The sequence below is a fragment of the Dromiciops gliroides genome, chromosome 4 (genome assembly GCF_019393635.1).
Source record: "Dromiciops gliroides isolate mDroGli1 chromosome 4, mDroGli1.pri, whole genome shotgun sequence".
Classification (NCBI taxonomy): Eukaryota; Metazoa; Chordata; class Mammalia; order Microbiotheria; family Microbiotheriidae; genus Dromiciops; species Dromiciops gliroides.
In genome coordinates this window covers 41,494,111-41,517,213 of record NC_057864.1, presented here as the reverse complement: position 1 = coordinate 41,517,213, position 23,103 = coordinate 41,494,111, and the positions used below count along the sequence as shown (strand labels likewise).

Sequence of the window (23,103 nt, the reverse complement as noted above, 5' to 3'; positions counted from 1 at the left end):
AGTGTTCACATTGGAGGGGATGTTAAAGCCCCCAGAGTCTTAATTATTTTATATTACTGGTGAGGAAATGGAAAGGCAGAAAACCTAGCTGGTGGCTGAAGTAGACTAGAGCCGACTCTAAGCCCAGAGTTCCTGCTCTAACCCCTAGATCACACTTTCTCTTCTAGGTTCAGATTTGGGGACATAGAATTGCATTCTGCAGACTCCCCCCCTGAATTTTGCCTCGTCTTATTGGACGTTACTTCTATACCTTTGTGACTTACTTTTTAAAAGCTTCTTTGTGGAGACTTGTTTTCTTGTTTTTTCTTTTAACTCTATGAGGGTTCAGCAACAGTGGAAGCTTGATGTCATGGTGTAACGTATAGAGGTCTGGCCTTAAAGTCAGGATAGACATGCATTTACAGCCCAGTTCTCACACGTATTGGCCAGATGACCACAGACAAGTCACTTGACTTCTCAGGGCCTCCAAAAGTCTGGGACTATAAAGTTGGAGAGCAGGTCCTAATCTGCATTGCTGAAAGGAGTTTCTTACCAGAGGCAATGTTCACTCATGATTCCCACCAAACCCCCTAAGCCTCCCCTCCCCCAAAAAAGAATAAGAAAAGATTCTTTATGTAGTGAAGCCTCTTCATCATCATAGAGCACTTAACAAATATTATCTTTTTCTCGTCTCAAGAACCCCAGGAGGTAGGGCTATTATTATCCCCATGTTACATCTGAGGAAACTGAGGCAGAGATTAAGTGGCTTGCCCAAGGCCATAGAGCTGAATTATTGTCTGCGGCTGGATTTGAACTCTGGTCTTTTTTTTTTTTTTTTTTTTTTTGCAGGGCAATGGGGGTTAAGTGATTTGCCCAAGGTCACACAGCTAGTAAGTGTCAAGTGTCTGAGGCCGGATTTGAACTCAGGAACTCCTGAATCCAGGGCCGGTGCTTATCCACTGCGCCACCTAGCCGCCTCCCAAACTTTGGTCTTCTTGACTTCAAGTCTGCTATGGTGCCACCTAGTGCCTCTTAATATATAAGTACAATGAAAAGATCAATCAGACTTTTTGTAGATGCTATTCCCATGTGAGAAATTTTGCAGGGTTTTTTTGTTTTCTTTTGTTTTGTTTTAGGTTCACTGTAGTTTGAATAGAAATCCACAGCTTTGTAATCTGATTTGATAGCATAGACAAGCTCTTAAACTTGATTTATTTTTTGAGGCCCATATTTCTCTGTTTCATGCTTGTGTGGCATGTGTGGTCCTACCGATTTTAACAACGCATCTTTTATTTCAGGGAAATTCTATCAGTCTTAATTGCCGATGCCTTACTTGTCCTTATCACAGTAATGTTGATGAGGCTTGGGTTGTGAAGGTCTGCCGAGGGTCCTGCCTTCTGCAGGAGCTTCTCACACCCAAGAGTAGATGATTGGAACACTGTCGTAGGACCAGTGATTGTGTTCTTAGTAGGCTCTAAAAGGGAGGGAAAAAAGATGGAGCTAGAAAAGGGACCACAGGGACCCGCCAGTTCAGCCCCTTCCTTTGTGGATGGTAAACAATAGTCACTGGAGTGCTCAGTGCAAACATCAGACTTGAAAATGACTAGAGGTCGTTGTTCAATCATGGGTCGATCCATGATTTCATCCCTTTTTTTCCCGTTGGTTCTGTAAGGCACAAAGCTTTCTGGTCCGTTGTGCTGACAATTGCTGCCTTTCAGAGATCGCAGTGACTGCTTTTCGATTGGCACAATTCTTTGGCCTCCCTGTACCATAGATCAGTGTCTTATTCAACAGGCAAGGACTAGTTGTCTGAAGATTGGCATTTGAGAACTAGATTGCATTTAATTCAAGAAACATTTAAGTGCACAAGGTACTGTGTATACCAACAGGGAAAAAATGACATTCTCAGCCCTCAGGAAACTAATGGATTTTTTAAAAAGTCTTAGCAGGATTATATATTTTCTTCCTAAAAATTGAAACAATCTGGCGATAAAGTTACATAACATGGAAATAATAGAAACAAAATGTAAATTAGCATTTCCCAAACTGTGACATATGAAGACTTGGTGTTCCATACAGTCAAACAATATGAGATTGTACTTATATCAGAAGACCTACTTTGGTACATTATCACGGTATGGGAGTGTTCTAGAATTCCCATTTATATGTCTGTTGCCCCCCTTCCTGTCTCTCCCCTCGTACCCTTCCACCCCCTCACCCCCAGCTATTCCTTCTAACAACAAATAAAAAGTAGAGGGGGAAAAAAGAGTTCAACCAAACCAAACAGTATGGCAGTGTATGCAGTGCTCTGTACCCATGGTCCCCCACCTCTGCACAGATCCAGCTCCGTTTGATACTTATCATTCTAAAATGTCCAGTTTAATTTTTATTGTTGTTGTTTCTCTCTTCACATTATTGTGTTTGTTGTATATATTTTCTGGGTTTTGCTTAGAACTTCTCCTTTTGTCTTATATTCATGAATCTTCTGTCACCTCTTAGGTTACAATCTTATCCTCATTGCAGATATCACAATTTCCCACTCTTGAATTAATGCACATTTTCCTTATTTCCAGTTCTCTGCTACTAACAAAACAAAATGCACCACAACACAACAAAAAGCTGCTCCAGGTATTTTGCTGTCTGTGTCCTCTTTGAGGTACATCCCTAGCAGTGACATCTCTGGTTCATAGGGAAAGGGTAGCTTCAGTTACTTTCTCAGCATAATTCCAAGTTATTAACAGATTGCTTGAACTGCAGTTCTACCAACAGTGAGCTCGGCCCTCCCACCCTGACTGTTCCTATCTTTGCCGGTCTTCCTGCTGTAACGTTCCTCCATCCTTAAAAGGCAGTGTAGGCAGAACTCAATCCCTGGCAGAAACCATTTCGATTTAGACCCGGCAACAGGCTGTAGGCCCATTGTCCACAGGCCAGCCCGATTAAGTCTGAAAAAGCTCATCCCCAGGTTAGCCAGTTGCCAGGTGAAAAATGATTTTGGCCATGCTAACTCATGAGAAATCTTCTGAAGTGTTGGGGAGTTGTGATCTGTTTCAGTAGAAGAAGACAGTACCCAGGGGCAGCTAGATGGCACAATGGATAGAGCACCGGCCCTGGATTCAGAAATACCTGAGTTCAAATCTGGCCTCAGACACTTAACACTTACTAGCTGTGTGACCCTGGGCAAGTCACTTAACCCCAATTGCCCTGCCAAAAAAAAAGAAGACAGTACCCACCAAAGATGAAATCATGGCTCTTGTGATATGTTGAGGTATTATATATGAATAACTTATTATATAAAACAACTTTTTAGCTTGAAATTGGGTGGTGGCATTCAGTTGTGTCCAACTCTTCGTGACTGCATTTGGGGTTTTCTTGGCAGAGATAGTGGTTTGCCATTTCCTTCTCCAACTCATTTTACAGATGAGAAAACTGAGGCAAACAGGGTGAAGTGATTAAAAATATGAGAGACATAGTTTCTGGATAATTTAATCATTTTATCAATTTGGCTGGTGGGTTATTAGAAAAATGAGGTCTGTGGCCATCTCTCTCAGACCAAAGATCCCCTCCTTGCAGGAGGGTCTCGGTTCATATACCCTTCCAGTTGTAGGAGGTCTGTCACATAGATGTCAAATCTAATTGGTTAAAATGATTGAAGGGGGGTTATATTAAAATGAAGTCCAGGGATGACATCAGAGAAAAGAATGTAAGACCCCCTACTCAAGCTGATTAGGGCAAAATCATTTCATCTAGGTGTGGTTTAATTTCATCAGTACCTTCTTGGGCTATCTAGACAAAAGGATCTGTTTCTACCCAAGACTCTCTGTAAGCTTGGGTTGGGTTGGGTGTGACCCAGATAAAGAGAATTTGATGGAATCTCTCAAGGAAACTTAACCTTTGAGTGTGGGGGTTGTGGGTAGGGAAGGGAGCACTTAAGAAAGAAGGGGAGGGGCAGCTGTGTGGAACAGTGGATAAAGCACTGGCCCTGAATTCAGGAGGACCTGAGTTCAAATCTACCCTCAGACACTTGACAGGTACTAGCTGTGTGACCCTGGGCAAGTCACTTAACCCTCATTGCCCTGCAAAAGAAAAAAAAAAGAAGAAAGAAGGGGAGCTCTCTGAGTCTCCCAGGATATTGATTATTAATAATTATTTCTCACAAGGGTCCCACAGCTAGTATCTGAGGTCAGATTTGAATTCATGAAGATGAGTCTTCCTGACTCCATCCACTGTGCCACCTAGCTGCCCAAAACTACTTGTAATATCCTCTCTTTTGTTCTAAAAATTTCCCCAAGCCTCCTTTTATCCATACATCCACTCCATAACCCTAGACCTCCTGAGAGACTGGCACTATAGGATAAAGAAATATTTTTTCAAGCCCAAAGTGTTTCATGACCAAATCATTTAAAACACTTAAAATTAGATAAAGACTAACTACACTTTGGGGAAAATCCAGCTAATACTATTTAATCGTAGAAAAATTTTAATGATTTTCATGATGTATATATTCTATGAATATTCAAATATTGACTTTTATCTGTTTTCTTATTTATCCTGACCTTATTTTAAATGTTGTGAATGGGGGAGAAGAACGAAGCAGCATTTATTAGGTGCCTACTAGGACCCAGGCACTAAATAAGTGTTTTCCCAATCATTTTGTTTCTTCATATAATACAATGATAGTTATTATCTTGGCAAAAAGGGATTGATGTCTGTGTATTAAGTTAAAATCAGACGGCATCAACTCATAACGGGATCAGAGGCACTGGAAAGACCACGATCCCTACCCCTTAGTCTCTCTTCCTGTGGCCTAGTATGTCCTCTGTCAGCAGCAGTGAGAATCAGCGTGAATTAAGAACACATCGCTTTGGAACATGTTTGTCTTATAAATGGGAGCAGTAAGCTTCTAGGAAATGAAGAATTAGTGACGCTTGATCCAGCTGCTGCTTCCAAAGACTGCCTCTGACACCCTGAGTGACGCGCGGAGGAATTCCCTGTTATTTCCCTGTGAAGCTGGACTCTGGTCTTCCATCAACCAAAGGCCTCACCATCTGCAAAGCTCCTCCAGTCCCTTCCATGCCTTCATGGCATCTGGGATTTTTGTCTTTCCATATAGCCTACCTTGAGAATCCACCCACGTGCTAGGGAAGCCTTCTCTTGCTCTGAGGTTTGGGGGTAACAGCACTCACACGTTACCTCTATGTGTTTTTATTTCTTACTCTCACTAATTATGATTTGTATATGTGAAAAATTAACATCTAGGGGCTTCTAGGTGGCGCAGTGGATAGAGCACTGGCCCTGGATTCAGGAGGACCTGAGTTTAAAGCCAGCCTCAGACACTTAACACTTACTAGCTGTGTGACCCTGGGCAAGTCACTTAACCCCAATTGCCTCACCAAAAGCAAAACAAACAAAAAAAGAAAAATTAACATCTAATTGTTAATTGACTGCAGTAAGTTTATTACTTTCAATTTATTAGACCAGGCATAACTCTCCGTTGAGGGGTCTCATATGAAGTTCTCTTTTTCTTCCTCTTACAGAGGACCACACTAGCTTTAGTATGACTGAGCACCTTTTTTTTTCCCCTAAAAGAACCACTCTAGAACTTTAAAAAAAAAACAAAAACAAGTCTTTGTCTTAATTAGAATTTCAGTGATCATTATTTTTTTGTTTTTTTGTTTTTTGCAGGGCAATGGGGGTTAAGTGACTTGCCCAGGGTCACACAGCTAGTCAGTGTCAAGTGTCTGAGGCTGGATTTGAACTCAGGTACTCCTGAATCCAAGGCCAGTGCTTTATCCACTGCGCCACCTAGCCGCCCCGATCATTATTTTTTAAAATCACTCACTGAGGGGGCAGCTAGGTGGCGCAGTGGATAAAGCACTAGTCCTGGATTCAGGAGAACCTGAGTTCAAATCCAGCCTCAGATACTTGACACTGACTAGCTGTGTGACCCTGGGCAAGTCACTTAACCCTCATTGCCCTCCCTCCCCGCCCCCCCCCCCAAAAAAGGAAAAGACAAAGAAAATCACTCATTGAAAACATTGGAGCACCCAGTGTATGCAAGGCATGAGGCTATTGCAGTCCCTTGTTTACTGATTACATTTCCTAATTTTTTTTTTTTTTTATATACTCTTCTTGCTCATTCAAGTCAGAAACTTGCTTTAGGAGGGTTTGTAATTGAAGTGAAAATCTCTAACTTGGAAGTTTTTTCTCTTCAAATTTCTTTTAAAATGTTTGGAATAACTATTCAATAGTAATCAAAACAAAACATGGAAAGCTGAAAATATGTATCTCAGAAAGGGATTGGAAGTCCGTCATAATTTCCAAGCACCCAGACTCAATTTTGGATGGTGAGGTAGTTCAGTGGATTGAGCGCTGGGCCTGGAGTCAGGAAGACTCATCATCCTGAGTTTAGATCTGGCCTCAGATACTTACAAGCTGTGTGACCCTGGGCTTAGTCACTTCACCCTGTTTGCCTCAGTTTCCTCACATGTACAATGAGCTGAAAGAGGAAACAGCCAACCACTCCAGTATCATTACCAAGAAAACCTCAAATGGAATCAATCACAAAGAGCCGGGCATGACTGAAAATGACTGAACGGGGCAGCTAGGTGGCACGGTGGATAGAGCACTGGCCCTGGATTCAGGTGGATGTGAGTTCAAATCCAGCCTCAGCCATTTGACACTTCCTAGCTGTGTGACCCTGGGCAAGTCACTTAACCCTCAATGCCCCTCCCAAAAAACCAAGAAAATGACTGAACAACAAACTCAGTTTTGCCATAGTTGATGAACTTGGGACCCCTTTTTTTGTGTTTACCTAATCTCTTAAGCAACTCCTAGGTTTCTATGACTTGAATCTGGTTGTATATGCCAACATATTTCATTTCATATATTCTCTTATATAATGTCAATATTAAATATCTTAACCTCTTTATAAAAATATCATTTGTGGTTCTGGTTACCTTGATAATCCAGCATATGACTGATTTTTGAGTGACCACCTGCTAAGTATCTGTATGTAACATTTGTTAGGATCTCTTCCAGGAATCTGTGCCTTTTAACCATATAACAGAAATCTGTTCACTTAGGAAAGCTGTCCATTTGTTCCCTGGCTTCCTGTGCACTTACTGGTCAGCTTCCTTCCTACTTGGAGGCAGAATCCTGCCCTTTGGGTCACATTAGAATATCTAACCTGATACTCCAGATGATCCTTCACTTAACTCACTTCTCACCACGGCCCCACCACTCACAGAGTAGTAGTAAATACAGAAGTCCCAAAGAGATCTATGCTGAGACCCCTCCTTAAATGGAGGTTTTGGAGTTCTTAGTCCCACTCTTCACTCACTTTAAATCAAAATCATTCAATCAAAGCCTCCCGGTGACATGAAGTTAGAGTGCTTCTATTCCATGGGTCTTCATCCAGTTACACAAATGACGTTTCCCAACTTCAGTAGGCTGTCTTTGAGAGTTCTATAACCAAAACAGTCATTGTCCAGAATCCCGCCTAGATGGGAACTTATTTATTAGCAAGGCCTGCCATTGGACCCCTACTCAAAGCCTTTCCAACTTGAGTGGAACCTTCCAGAATTTCCCTGCCCTGGCCTTTGGGAACCCAGGCATCAGAGAACTTAGCTGGAAATATACTATAGAAACACATTTTAAGAGAGAAATGAGCTGATAGAAACAATGCAGTTAGTGCCACAAGGGACTGTGACCCATGAAAGAAGCAAGACCAAGAGAGAATCAAGAGAGGAAGGGTCCACCATGGCTAATACCAAACAGGGCAAAAATACCCATCACCAATTATCCTCCTTAGCCTCATTTTGCACCCAAAGTAAGACTAGAAAATATTTGTTATATTTTTATGCCTTCCTTAGCTTTGCATCCCTCATTATGCATCTGATCCCTGTTCTACCTTCTAGGCTTCTCTTCAGCTCCCCTTTATCCATTCATCTCCCAACCATCCCTGTTTGGCATCTCCCAAATCAGCTGGCTCACATCCCCCCACCAGAGCTCTTCACTGCCAGCCCAACAAACAATAGATTCGGCCTCACCTCATAAAACGCCAAAGGTGTTTAAATTTCCTTGCTTATCAGTTGTACTTTCCATTTATTGAATATCATAGTTCATACAACTTTCAAAGCAGTTTGGAAGGAATTTCTCTCTATAAAAAGCCAGATTTACTTACTGAAAATGCTGATCACATTTTTTGATGTTAGCCCTCTCTTTTCACTGGTAGAGTCAGCCGGTTACCTTAGGTCTGCAAGAGGAAAGAGAGTCTTTATTTTGTTGGATTTTTTTTTAACATTTCAATATTTGGAGGGAAAAAATAAAAAAATTTCTTTCTCTGAAGTGACTAATCTTTTAGCGAAGCCTGGAAGAAACAGATGATTTGGGGTAGATAGTCATTTGAATGGCATTCTCCTCTTGTGGTATGTTCTGAGAAGTCTAGGTATCCAAAGTGATATTCAGATTAGATTCAGCGCCTGTCATCTTGGTTAATGAGTGTCTAAGTCAAGTTCTATGCCATCAAAGTTGGTAGTATACTCATTTGGTTTCAGATGGAATATACTGGTTTTATTTCATTCATCAACTATGAATATATTGTAGTTGAGACCTGGTTGTCTAAATAAGGTCTGAGATATTCAGATACATTCTTAGCCCGTAATTATTCATGCTTTACTTTGTCTTATTCTCTCTGCCATTGTTCAGTTAACAGAAAAAATTCATTAAGCATCCATTTGTGTGCAAGACACTTTACTGGTTACTGAGCACACAACAACAAAGCAAAAAAAAAAAAAATACTCAGCTCCTGTCCTCAAAAAACATATATTCTTTGGGGATGGGAATAATAGAACATGTACTTAGGTGAATAAATAGAAGATAATAGGAACCTTAATAACTCAGGGAATCAGGGCAGCCTTTCATACATTTCCTGGGAAAATTAAGAAGAGGTCCCTGTGCCCAAAGATGATAAGGAACCAAGGGAAAAAGTAAAAAGCAAACCAAAAAACACATTTTGCCCTGTATTATCCAATTTAACACAGCACTTAGTAGGTTCAGAAGTTTGGAACTATTAGCCAAAAAAAAAAAATCATTTGGGGAATTATTTCTGGGTTTTCATTTATCTGCTCTAGTATTTCAGCAGCATAAAAATAGGTTATTTTAAGAAGGTGAACCAAATAACCATCATTTGTATTTAGCCCATTGCCAATTAATGACATCTTTGACACCAACAGAAAACATTTTAATTTGCAAAATTACCTTCATCTTAATTAACAGTATAAAAACTTTGATGTAAACCTTCATTGCCTTTGCCTCATTTATTAGCCTCCCTTCCTGTATTCAGGGGAAATCTTTTTAATTTCTTTGAATCAATCAAAAAAAGTGAAGGTTATAGAGATGATGAGTCCCCCTGCCATTGCTTTTTATTATTTATTACATTCTATATGACTCCAATCAGATAAAGGAAGCAGAGCCCATCTTCTGAGCTTTGGAAGCAAATGGGATAATCTAGGACTGGTTGAAATTGGATAGGCCTGGAATCAAAAACCTTCAAGTTTATCAACTTCTCAGTTCATTGGGCCATAGACTTCATGGAAATTGGAACATGGTATATAGATAGATAGATATGTTTTTATTTTATCAGACACGACTCAACATAGAGGATAATAAAACTCCTTTTTAAAGGGCCTGTAGCCTGAGTCAGACCCAACTGGTAGAATATATAAATCAGATTCTAATGGAAATGTTTGTTTTTTCTTTTAAAAAAAAGGCTAGAATTTCTAGACATTTTATATGGATTTAGAGAATTTGGGACAGTTTCAAAAAAGGAGCATTATTAAAATTCTTAAGGAGGTTAATTTTATTCTTTCATCCCTCTGTCAGGCTTTGGAGTTGTTCCTTCAATTTGTGGATCCATCTATTGTTAGACCTTAAACATACCTTAAAGAGCCCTAATCACTGCTCATGAAAAGATCTTTACTAGATACCCATGTCAATGGTTTAATATTTATCCAGATTCATCGATTCATTCAACAAATATTTATTTTGCTTTTACTATGTTCACAGCTTAAATGACAATCAATGAGAATGATACGAAAGCTTCCAGGAGCGGTGTAATAAAAAAGATCATAAACTGGAGTCTTGGGCAGAGAAGGGAGATCCCTGCAACTTTAATCACACAAAGGGAGGGCTTCCTGCTAGGAGGTTGCACTTGACAGGTGGGACTTGGCTAGAGAGGAGAAGATGATGTGAGCAAAGATCCAGAGAATTATAATGGTCATTGCATGTTTGGGGAGCTTTCCAGCAGACCAGTCTTTCTAGAGTGGGGAGTGTTTATAGGAACAAGATTGGAAAAATGTGTTGTAGTCAAATTGTGGAGGGCCTGGAAATCTAAGTTCCTCCAAAGCTATGAATGTGAAAGTCTTTGAAAGTTTGGCGTAGGGGAGTGACATTATAAAAGCCTGATTTTAGTGAGGCAGATCTGGCTAAATTGGAGAGAAAGGATAAAAGGAGTTAGGAGGCTGCTTTAGGACTCCAAGCATGAAGTAATAAATAAGACCTTGAATCAGAGCAAGAGCAGTGGGGTACAAGTTAGATGATCCTATTAACAAAAGAGGGGAACTAATGAGGAGGAACCAGTTGGGTAGATGTGGTACCACCAAGCCTTCACCTGGGGAGGAAATTTTCTGTCACTAATTACTGGTAAGGGATAAGCTGAGTGATGAAAGCATCCAAGAAGAAGGCGGTAATGTTCACCACAATTAGTCAGCCCTCATGTATTAAGTGTGCCTCCTGTTTGTTAGACACTGAAGGTACAAAAACAAAACTGAAACAGAACTCACTTGTCTTTTGTCAGGAAGGGAGCATCTACGTAAATAAGTGTATACATAATATGCATAACATCTGTTTAGGGGAGTCCATTAGCATTTGGGGAAACAAGAAAAGTTGCATGTAGACCGTGGTGCTTGGGCTATATTTGGAAAGAAACGGAGAGAACCCAAGAGCTGGAGGTGAGGACGGAGAGTGTTCTGTGCCTGACGGGGCAGCCGACACAAAGGCAACAACAGTGGTACCTGTGAGCCAAAGCAAGGAAGGAGGCCAGTCAGGATGGACTCTGGGGTGAGGGGAAAGGCACATCATCTTTAATCAGGCTGGAGAATTAAGTTGGGGCTAGGTTGGGAAGGATTTTAAAGAGGGATTTTTGATTTGAACTGTGAAATAAGAGCCGCTTGAATTTATTGAATAAGGGAGTGATGTGATCAGACCTGTCTTGAGAGGAATCATCTTGGCAGAAGAGTGGAGAAATCAGAGAAGGGGAAACCATTAGGAAGACATTTCAGTTGTCCAGGTGAGAGGTGATAAGGGCCTGATCCAAGTTCGTGGCCATGTCAGTATAGAGAAAAGGATGGATTAGAGAAATTTGTAATTGACATGACTTGGCAGCTGGTTGGATATGTAGAATGAAGAAGGGCATGCTGAGGTTGGCAGTACTCTTGACAGAAATAGGGATGTTTAGAAAGGGGCGGGTTTTGAGGGATAGATAATGGGTTGACTTTGGGACATAATGCATTTAGGATACCTATGGAACATCCAATCCAAAATATCCATTAGGGAGTTGTATATACATGGCTAGAGCTCAGGAGAAAGGAATAGAAATGAAAATTAAACCTGTGAGAGCTGATGAGGTCTCTCACTAAAAGAATGTGGAGAGATGATGGAAGGCGGCCTAGGACAGAGAGACAGGGAGAGAAGAAAGTTCGGTTAGTACTTGGGAAAGTATGAAGGGGAGAATGAACTTGAGTAGGAATTGTTTTATTCGTTATACTTATATCCCCAGGACCGTGTGCGGCACATAGCAACAGTCAATAAATACTTGTTCGTTGGCTGGATGTCCTAGTGAGGGCAAAGAATAAAGTTTTGAGGGGTATGGTTTACTGAGAGATGGAATAATCCAGTAAAGAGAGCTTGCTGTTTTTGACTGTTAAAGAACTCTTGTCACTAATGGTGAGATAAGGGTGCGACCCACCCTGTGTGTGGCTGTTGCTGGGTGGAAGAGTAGGTAATGGGAGCTGAGGAGATCGAGGGATTGGGAGGTTAAGGTGATCCAGGAGACATCCACACTTATGGTAAAGCCCACTGAGGCCCATAAGGGTAAGAGCTTTGTCAGAAGGAAGGCCGTGAGCCGGGTCCTTGAGAAAGGAAGGAAAATGACTTGGGGCTCAACAGGTAACCACCATTAGGATTTGGACTGAGTGATCAGTTTGAATGAAGCAAAACTCCCAAGGAGGAGGTGTTACTGTTTGGTGTTTTGCATCCCCCTGCACCCCAACCGAACCCCTCCCCCACCCAGGACCAGTATGACCAGAGGTGTGAGAATAAGTGTAACTAGAGCTTTTAAAAGGGTGACTGCTAGTGTCTTGGCCAAGTGGCAAATCGTCCATTGTATTCCACCCCAAAACAATTGACACTGGCCACTTTTGGACAATATCTGAGAGAAATGACTGGTTACAGCTAGAGGAAGGGACCATAAATGACTTGAGACCTGGTGCTTTCTGTATGTCAAATATTCATTTGTTGAAAACTCTGTAGGAGGTCTGAGGAATAGATAAACATTTCCATCTGGAGAGATTAAAAGACAGCTTCTTTGGGGAGACAGCATTTGACTGAATCTTAATCAATAGAATTTCAACAAGTCAACAAGTCTAGACAGAGTTGATTGGATGAGAACATGCCAGTTCTTTGGAACTACATAAACCAAGACGTAGAGTTCATAGAAGCAAAGTATTTCAAGATGGAAAAGAGCTTAGAGATCAATCTAGTCTCCATCCCTGATTTGAAAAATAAGGAGACTGAAGTATAAATCTGCTTCTGTTCCATACTGCTTCTTTAAAAATGGCTATACACCAGGGGCAGCTAGGTGGTGCAGTGGATGGAGCACTGGCCCTGGAGTCAGGAGTTCCTGAGTTCAAATCCGGCCTCAGACACTTAACACTTACTAGCTGTGTGACCCTGGGCAAGTCACTTAACCCCAATTGCCTCACTAAAAAAAAAAAAAATGGCTATACACTGTCAGCACCTTTGTTTTCAACTCTGTCCTCCTAAGTCATGGGTTAGAAAATACAAAGTAAGTCCATGGACTAATTGTTATTCAAGACCCTTTTTTAGTAAGTCAATTAATTCTTCAGAACCATCCCTCATGTTTATCTTTGCTTTCCCTTCTTCCCTTCTTTGTCTCTCCCTCTGCCCCACCCCCAAATTCATTTTCTAGTGTGATGTAATAATCATTGTAAATTGATAAAACATGGAGATGTTTATCAGACCTGCCTCAGATTTGTGGTTCATTTCTTCCCCTTTGCTTTGTTCCAGACTTTTGACGAATGTGTGGCTGAGGGAGGCTCGGACTGTGCTCCAGAGAAACTGTGGCTTCAGATCCCCTTCTTCTGTGGTCACAGCTCGGAATGCTGGTACGAAGATGGAGTTAGCATCCGTTAGTTACTGACTGATGGATGCAGTATGTTCAGCGATCCTCACTGAACAAATCTGAATGTGCTACAGATACTGGGAAGCCAGTGGAAGGCCAGGAGGAGATAGATTGTGTTTAACAGCCTTGTTTGTTTGTTTGTTTGTTTGTTTGTTTGTTTGTTTGTTTGTTTGTTTGTTTGTTTGTTTGTTTGTTTTGCGGGGCAATGGAGGTTAAGTGACTTGCCCAGGGTCACACAGCTAGTAAGTGTCAAGTGTCTGAGGCCGGATTTGAACTCATGTCCTCCTGACTCCAGGGCCTGTGCTCTATCCACTGAGCCACCTAGCTACACCCGTTTAACAGCCTTTTAAAGGCATTTCCCTTGAAGGATGCTTGCCAGGGTCCCCCAAGCAGCTTGGCTTGAATGTGGTTTGTATGCACATTTTGCACCATACTGACCATGCTCTAATCAGAGGCCAGTCAGGAGTCGCCCTCCCAAGGCTTACCATTTTGGCCACTGCAAAGCCTGTCTGACAGTAATAACAATACTAACAATCATGAGTGACAGTTCTGTAGCTCTTTAGATTTGCACAGTGTTTGTTACATTATCTCATAATCTCCAGTTTGTAAACATCTGAAGGTTGGAGAAATAAAATTACTTGCACTGACTGGAGTCAGGAAGACCTGAGTTCAAATCCAGCCTCACATACTTCCTAGCTGGGTGACCCTGGGCAAGTCCCTTACCATCCTCAACTATAAAATGGAGAAGATAATAGCACCTACTTCCCAGGGTTATGGTGAGCATCAAATGACATTATAATTGTGAAGTGCTTAACACAGTGCCTAGCACATAGCAGGCACCACATAAACACTAGTCATCATTGTTATTGTTGTTGCACATGGTCACACAAGTAGTTGTCAGAAGTGAAATTTGATTTCATCCTCTCTCACCAAGCCCAGCATGCTTTACTTGCATGGTTTTCCTGTTCAAGTCTCTGTGCCTACCCTAGAAGCAGAAATCATGATGTTCATTTTGGTTTAGGATGCTAATAAAAGTACATGGAGATTCCCCAAGATAGGTGTGTCTAATAAATATTTGGTGTGTGCTAGAATCTGAGAGGTGAAGATTCACTTTTATGGGACACAGAAGAAGCAATAGTAACACATTCGTGGTTAATATCTTTCTGAGAACCACTTTGAATTAAAATCACAAAAACCAGGAGTTCCGATTAATACCTTCTCTGCTTCCCTTAGTCCTCTGTGAGATGCTATTAAATGTGCTTTGCTAATTAAAGTCACCCACTGCATTCTGCACGGAGGCATCGTAATCTTTTTTAAAGTGCAGTTAAGGTGTGGGGAGCAAGACCTTCCGATTTTGTCTGTTTTCCTAGAAGAATGTGGGATATTCGCACACTTGGCTTTGTTAAATACAACTAGGCCCGAGTGCTCTAGAATCTTTCGCTCTTGAGTATTCCAGCTTGACAAAAGCTCTCCTCCTTTACAGATAAAAGTATCAGGGATGGGCAGCTAGGTGGCGCAGTGGATAAAGCACCGGCCCTGGATTCAGGAGGACCTGAGTTCAAATCCGGCCTCAGACACTTAACACTTACTAGCTGTGTGACCCTGGGCAAGTCACTTAACCCCCATTGCCCTGCAAAAAAAACCCCAAAAAAACAAAATATCAGGGCCAACTCTCCCAAGAACCTGGGGCCAAATAATGGCAGAATCCCCACTCTCAGTCTGTGGTCTTGGGGCCAGACTGTATATCCCTTATCACAGCCCATCTCTGCTTGTGGTGTTGGTAGTGACTCTGAATGGCATGGGCACTGATCTCTTTCTTTCTTAGGAAATTGTAGAGAAACTGACATTAGAAATTGAATTGTTTTGAGCAATAAACACAAAATTCTAAACCTTATGGACTAATGTACTAAAGTTTGGGGGGAAATCTTAAAGAGCATATGGTTCAGTACTGACACAGGTGAGGCAGAATGGGAAGATGGGAAAGTTAGGTAAGAGAAATCAAACACAGGTGTGCCTCGGAATGAATTTCCTTATGCAGTGCTGCTGGGGGTTTTCTTCTCCGTGGCGTACCATGTCAGGGTATCAGAAGCTCATTTCTCAAGTATGCACTAATTCCCTCTCTCTGGTTTTAGGAACGTGGGAAGCAGATGGGCCATGGACCAGGCCAAATATAACCTGATTAATGAATACTTCTTAGTGGGAGTCACCGAAGAGCTCGAAGACTTCATCATGCTTCTGGAGGCAGCCCTGCCCCGCTTCTTCAGGGGGGCCACAGACCTCTATCGGACAGGTATTTCCATGGTTGTTTAAAAAAAAAGTCTTCCTCAAATCTCATTTTACTCGTATAGCTGAAGATTCTCAAATGTTCGGGTGAAACCATCACTATTCAACTTGATTGTTCAAATACTTCTTAAGCATCACTGTGCTTGAGGGAAAGAGACTGTCCCTGCCCTCCTAGAGAGTACAGTTCTGTTGGGGGCCAAAGCACAACACGGATAACTGGATTCCATGACAGATAGATGAGAGGGCTGAGAGCAGAGAGCTGTGTCACATGGTGCAGAAAGAAGCAAGAGATGATCCCTATTGTAGATCAGAGGCCTAGAATCCCATATTGATTTTTTGCCTGAGCCAGACAGGGCATATGGAGCCTTTTAAGCCATTCCATACATGCTAACTTTGATATATTTGAAATGTGAAAATTCCTACTAGAAAAATGGAGGCATGAAAAGGGAGAGAAATAAATGGCATCTATATTGGGAGCTTTTCAAGCTTTTGACAGGGTAGATAATCACGTAGCCGGGGAAGGGCGGTTTGCTCACCTCTGTTCCCTGGATTCTGTGAAGCACAGACTTTCAGCAGCTGAACAGGAGAGGGAAGGAGGCTTTCTAGAGCCCCCAGAAAAGAGCCCCCCCTTACACACATGCATTTTGTATCCACGGAACAGATCACACCCAGATAGACACATCAGCAGGTCAGAGAAGATGTTAAGACAAGAACCCATCCCACAGATCCTGCCAAAAGCCATTCTGAGTGTTCAGACTAACCAGTCCATGCCCAGTGCTTTACTGGGACAGCCCTGCTACCTTGTGTATAATCTATGGTCAGTAAGCCAGTCTTAAATGCCTACTGTATGCCAAGCTGCCACTTTGTTACAAATTAAGGTCAGTAAACTGTTATTAAGTGCCTACTGTGTGCCAGGCTGCCACTTTGGTTATACCCTGTGGTCAGTAAACCATTATTTAGTACCTACTATGTGCCAGGCTACTACTGTGTTTATGCAATATAGTTAGTAAACTGTTATTAAGCATCTACTATGTGTCAGGCTACTACTTTGTTTACAGACTATGGTCAGCAAGCATTTATTAAGCATTCACTATGTGCCAGGCACTAAGGACAGCTCCCTACCCTTGGGGAGTTCACAATATAATTGGTGACTTTAATAGCCCACTGCAAATCTATCATTCTAGTTACTTCCATTTTCCTATTGGAGCATAGGCTAAGACCTCATTTCCTAGGGCCCATTTTTGCCAGGGCTCCCACCATGATATCTCCAGAGAAGATTGCTGGCGATTAGTGTTAAGTTTATAAAGCAGTCATTCTATCAGTTTTTCTCCAGAAACGTGAAGAATCCCTGAGCTACATGATTTATACAGCACATGAGTTCCACGGAGTGACAGTTCTTACCACGCCTACTTGCAAGCTCAGTAATTCCTTTTCAGGCTAAAAATGTCTCATGACAGTGTTAAAAATCAAGTCCTACAGTCATAGGAGCCCCATTTAGCCCAGATTTAATTCACTAATTAAGTGCCTTCTATGTACCAGTAGGCACTGTACTAAGTGCTAGAGATTCAAGTTCCTGCCCTCTAGGAACTGACAGTCTAACTGAAGGAAACTAGCTAGATTAAAGCTTCGGTTTCATCATTTTTAAATTGAGGGGACTGGATGACTCTCCATTCAGTCCTTCTAGCATTAAACCTGTGATCCTTGGCCCTTTAATCATACATTCTGTCTTCTTAAAGTATTTCTTCATCTCCAGGGATGTGGAAATTTTGTCTTTTCAGTCAATTAATAAGCATTTACTGAGTATCCGTTCTGGACAAAGCATTTTACCAGGCCCTGGAGATAGCGATTCAAAAATAAAACAGCCGCTACCTTCATGGAGCTTAATCTGTGTCAGAGATCGCATGTATGTTTTACATACATGCCTACACACACACAAATAAACATGGAGTAATTTGGGGCAAGGGAGATCAAACAAATTCATGTAAGAAGTGGTTTTTGAGTTGAGCTGGAAGGAAATGAGTAATTTTAAGAAGAAGAAGTGAGGGGGAAGGGAATTCAAGGCAAAGGGCAGGGGAAGGGAAGACCTATTTTCTCTTGGAAAAATAAGTTAATTTTCCCAAAATTTTGTTTGCTTTTGCAAGTAGGAAAGAAATCTCACCTTAGGAAAACCACAGAGAAGAAGCTCCCCACCAAACAAACCATAGCAAAGTTACAGCAGTCTGACATCTGGAAAATGGAGAATGAGTTCTATGAATTTGCCCTGGAACAATTCCAGTTCATCCGAGCCCATGCCGTTCGAGAAAAAGATGGGGACTTATATATCCTTTCACAAAACTTTTTCTATGAGAAGATTTACCCCAAATCGAACTAAGAATACCACGTTCCTACTTGATCCATGGACTTAATGTTTGACCACGTCTCCTCCTTGGTTCTCAGCTCCATAATCTAGATTGCTGGCAAGCCTGTGACATGATTTACTGTCGAGTTGAGATTTGGGCTGTGAAGGACTTCAAGCAAGCAAGTGGACAACGACTGGAGATATCAGCCTTCCAAGAAGCTTAAGCTTCAGGTCTTTTCTTCAGCCCAACCTTTGGGTTGAGCTAATAGCCTCCTGTCTAAAGAAACTACACATTTGTTTACCAAAATTAACACACAGCAGAATTCTAGTTGATGGTAAAATTTCAGAGAAGTGTCCTCTACTCTGTTTTTGATTCTGAGAGAAGTTGTCTTTACCCAAGACATCTGTAAAGAAGAAACCGTCTATCTCCCTCACCTTCCCTTGGAGAATGGTCTTTAATGAATAGTGTTACCGACTGGTTGGCCTCTTGTACTTTGTTATTGTGATTACCGTCAACTTAGAATGTCCAATAATGTTTGCTAAGAAATGTGGCTGCTGCTGTTGGATTTGCCCATATTTATATAGGTTTTAATAAAAAGAGAATATCCAATTGTGAGTGTTAGGAAGGAATTAAACCCAGTAATGTAAACAGATAGAGAATCGATGCAGTATTTCTCCCTCCGCCCTCCCCCCCTCCCCATCTCCTTACCAACCATGGTTGGGAAAACTCATCAAAGAAAGATGTTTTATTTCAGACTTACACATTGATGTTAAAAGCGACTTCATTATCTATTCCTCCCCAAATGATTTGTAATGGATATATTGGCAATTCCATATTATAACTCCATTCGTGAGCTGTGGTATGGTTGGGATTTTCCTACTACTTCTATACTTTTACCTGTAGAATATTTTTACTAAGGTGCTTTTTAATGTGTTTTAAAGCATTGCATTTACAAAGGAGTCAAATGCTGTAAATATTGCATATTTTATGTATTTGGACCAAAAGGCTATGAGTAACTAGTTTAAAGTGGTTTTGCACCAATTTTGTTATGTCAAGTGAAATCATCCCATCTGCTATTCTATTTCTCATCCGGGTCAACTAACTGTTGGACATAACTGAAATGCACTTCAACAACTTTGAATGTTAAATACAGAAAGCATCAAGGAGGTCAGGCAGAAGCAGGTCAGAGTGGAATGAGCCCAGGACTTGAGAGTCAGAAGATGCACAGCTTATGGTCCTGGCTCCAGAAATTTGAGCTTTTGTGACCATCAGCAAGTCACCTAAACTCCGTGGGCCTCCATTTTCTCATCCATAAAACGTGGACAGTCATACCTTCCCTACTTACCTCATAGAGCTGTTGTGAGCATCCAGCAAAATTGGTAAGAGTGCTTTGAAACTTGTAAAACGCTATGGAACCAAAAGTCATTATAAAAATTATTTTAAAAAAACACACAAACATTCGTAACATGAGATATTTCACCATTCATCCTCCATCATGTGGGGGGAAGAGGGAGAAGATTCCATCTGGAAGCTGTACAGTACAGAAGAAATACACTGATTCACGCGGGATAGACTTCTCTCAGTGTCTTGCACTTCATGTTTCGGCAGCTATTGGAATGTGAAATCGACTAGCGGATTTCCAAACCTGTTAAGTTTCACAAACAGTGGTCTGGATTCAGGAGGTGCCCTCTTTCAAATAAACCTGCTTCACTGATTGCGGGAGAGGTGGGTGGGGTGGGGGGGGAGTAAAACAAATCTTGTCATCCAGAATGTGAAAGATTTTCCGGTTTTGTTGTACAGTCATAATCAATGCATATTTTTCTATTTGCCATTTCTAAAATATGTATTGCTGAGTTTGACTTCCCTGTTCCCCATTCACACTCTCCCCCATCTTAGAAAAGGAGCCTTCTGAGAAAATGTGTTAAGTAAACATGGCCTAGGGATGCCTCACCCCATCATATGAAAGCATTTTGAATGTCCCCCTAAAGGATATTTTCACCTGTCAAAAAAGTCATCATAAATCAGGACAAAACTTGCAAAGACATTTGAAGGAAAAATGCAAGAAGAGTTTTGGAAAGAAACACTTAAAAATTGAATCACATCAGAATGCTGATAAGACATTGCTGGGTATATGGTGGTTTTTGACTAGTCTCATTTTCCATTTATTTATTGGCAGGGGATGTGGCTCACAAATTGTTTCCTTGGCAATAGACACACAAAAAAATAGTATCCCCCTCCCCCCCCCAAAGAAAACCCTCATCTCTATACAGGAACAGATCTAAGCGGGGCGGGGGAGAGGGGGTCTGTCATAAAGTTTACATAAATACTAGCCCACAACCTTCAGAGGGCAAGCTAAGGACTTCCAGGGGTGAATCAACTCTTTCCTGTAACTGCAGCACCCCTGAGGGCACTAGAAGTATTACTATGAACTAGCGCTTTGTTGGCCTCAGAGTTAATTTACCCTCAGAAGGTCCTAAATTCCCTCTAAAGGGTAGCTTACAGACCCAAAAAGTTTCTGCCACAATTTCATAAATTTTGATGATTGGATTGCATCCAAATACATTCTTTCCTTTCCCTGATCTGATCTAATACAATTTCCAAAGTGGTAGCATTGATGATATCATATGTCCGAGGTGACTTAATCATGGTCCTGCTAGGAGTTGGGTGGAGGGGGTGGAATAAATGACATCTCATGGTCCAAGCCAGCCCATTTCTGCAAATGCCGCAGATTCCTTATGATTCCAAAGCCGGGGACCGAGATTTGTAATAAATCAGTACCCTCAACTGCTGAAACAATAATGTATTTTTTTAAAGTGGCAAATGTGGGTTTTTTCCAGCCTCTGCTCTTTGTCAGTATTTTTGACCATAGGGAAATACTTTTTTTAATATATAAAAGTGAATTAACCACTTTGCATTTTAAAAGACAATGTTATATGTTATGTGTATATGTGTGTGTATATATGTCTATATACATATATATGTTTATTTCCTTGGAGAAGAAAAGATACCTTTTTGTTCAAATTGTTTTAACTTCTATTTTCTAATTGCTCCAAAATGACAGCTGTCAATAAATTTATGTGACTGTTTTCAACTCTAATGGGGGGGGGGGAAATCATATGGTTTTTGCCTAGCTTTAACATGTAAAATATTCCTTTACTTAATAGTAAAAATAAAAGAATGTACAGGGATTACTTTTATATCACCTGTATGCATTAATACAATTTGCAGAATTTTGAATGCCTCTGAATTCCTGGTACTCACATTTAAATCTAATGAAAAATCAAAGAATATTTTCAAAGGATAAGCTTTATACATGGTAGTTTTTTATTTCCATTTATTTTTCAGTTAAATCTTGTCATTTAAAATCCATAATTGCTTTGTCACATAAATGACAGTGACAGAATCACTAAACTTGTTAGTGTTTTTCGTGACAAACCACATTTTTACATTGCAGATGATTTCCCATTGTTTGCCTAATTAGGAAGAACTTCATAGACAGTAATATTCTCTCTGTTACTTTCTCTCCATCTCCCTCTTTTTTACAAAACAGCTTTAGACATGAGAGAAGCTAAATAAACAGGTAATTCCTAAAATGGATTCCTGTTATTTGAACTTTCCATCAAATTGTCCATTAATGACATTTCTAGGACCCAACTAGACTCCCATTGGCTGTTTTCAGAATGAATACTCCATAGGCTTCTAATCCACAGCTTGCGAGAAGTATCTCATAGACCCATTTCATGAGGCTCACCCTTGAGAGGCTAAGATGCCCCTGTCTTTATGTTATAAAAGCTTGCCTCTGCAGTAAGTTCTGTCTATGTCAGGGCATGGGGCACTTGGTAGGGTGGTTTTTTGTTGTTGGTTTCTTTTTGGGGGGGTGGGTGTTGCACCAATTTCCCTGGTATTAAAAATGGCTTGTATGTGATGCTGGCTACAATAAAGCCCACACAGTCTGCTGAAATGGCCTGTTTCCAATGCACTGCCAACTTAGCTCCTTCAAAGTGGAGCTTATGACTACTGCCCAGTGGCTTGGAGAGATGCTGAAATGGGGCCTTGGGCTAGCCAGACAGACAGACACTCTTGTATGGTAAGCTCATGCAGTTTGGTGATGTTCGTAGCCCTGTTTACAAAACAGGTCCTCCTGGTCAGGATGCCCTTCTAACACATCAGTCACACACCTGTTATTTAGGCATCAGTGCTGTCTCCCAGGTCCCTTGGTACTATTTCCCTGCCTTTTGTGGCGAGAGTCTGGTGTGGGAGCATCTCCTTAGCAGTATCGAATGTAACTTTGAGAAAACATGGATTGTGCTTCATGATTTTTATTTTAAAACTACACAGACAGCTGAATAGTGCCTTTTTTCCTCACAATCCATGTTGTAAGATGCCCACTCCTCTCTCTGTCTCTCCCTTTCTTGCTCCCTGCCTCCCTCCCTCACCATGGATTCATTTGTGCAATACCATTCCCACTTGAAACCATTCTGTCACATCTGTTGGAAAGATAATCACTCGTTCTCCTTAACCCGCTGCCAGCTTTCTGTTGTTGAAGTGTTTCGGTTGATTTCCTGATGCAAATGCTATTAAAATAAACAACCAGTGGGAAGGGAAAAACTCTTTGGTGTCCTGTTTTAATATCTGTTTCCGTACCCTTCATTCTCCTCACAGGCTTCAGTAGACAGTGGAAGCGTCCTCAGTCTCACATGGATTGCCGGTGGAAGAGCTGGCATTGTTGTTGGCCCGTGATCATTTTGACTGATTGTGTAGTTATTTTATTCAGAGTAGACTGCCTTTTCCATAATGTTTGTCCAGGACTTCATCAGACTTCACCATTGGTAATAAGATATGAGACAGGAGATGTATAAACTCTATATTGGGTGTTCCTCATTTCAGAAAGGACTAGGGGAAAAGCATTGTCAAATTAGGTCCCCAAAAGACAAATATACCATAAGATAGATAAATCATATGAGCACTTACTAGACAATTCTGTCATCTACAAAATATGGGAAGATGCATCCCGATGGAGAT

The 23,103-nt window shown here is 41.2% G+C and overlaps 1 protein-coding gene across 2 annotated transcripts in view; it reads left to right on the top strand.

Moving 5' to 3' along the window:
• The window catches only part of HS2ST1 (heparan sulfate 2-O-sulfotransferase 1), a 226,425-nt gene extending 203,736 nt beyond the window's left edge, over positions 1 to 22,689 (top strand). The window contains exons 5-7 of one of the 2 annotated variants that reach the window (XM_044001170.1): positions 13,345 to 13,442; positions 15,592 to 15,749; positions 17,884 to 22,689. In XM_044001170.1, coding sequence (XP_043857105.1) covers positions 13,345 to 13,442; positions 15,592 to 15,749; positions 17,884 to 18,113 — 486 coding nt within the window. In that variant the 3' untranslated portion in view covers positions 18,114 to 22,689. The remainder of the gene's footprint in view (positions 1 to 13,344; positions 13,443 to 15,591; positions 15,750 to 17,883) is intronic. The other variant, XM_044001171.1, reaches the window with a different exon arrangement.
• Positions 22,690 to 23,103: the final 414 nt, after the last annotated feature.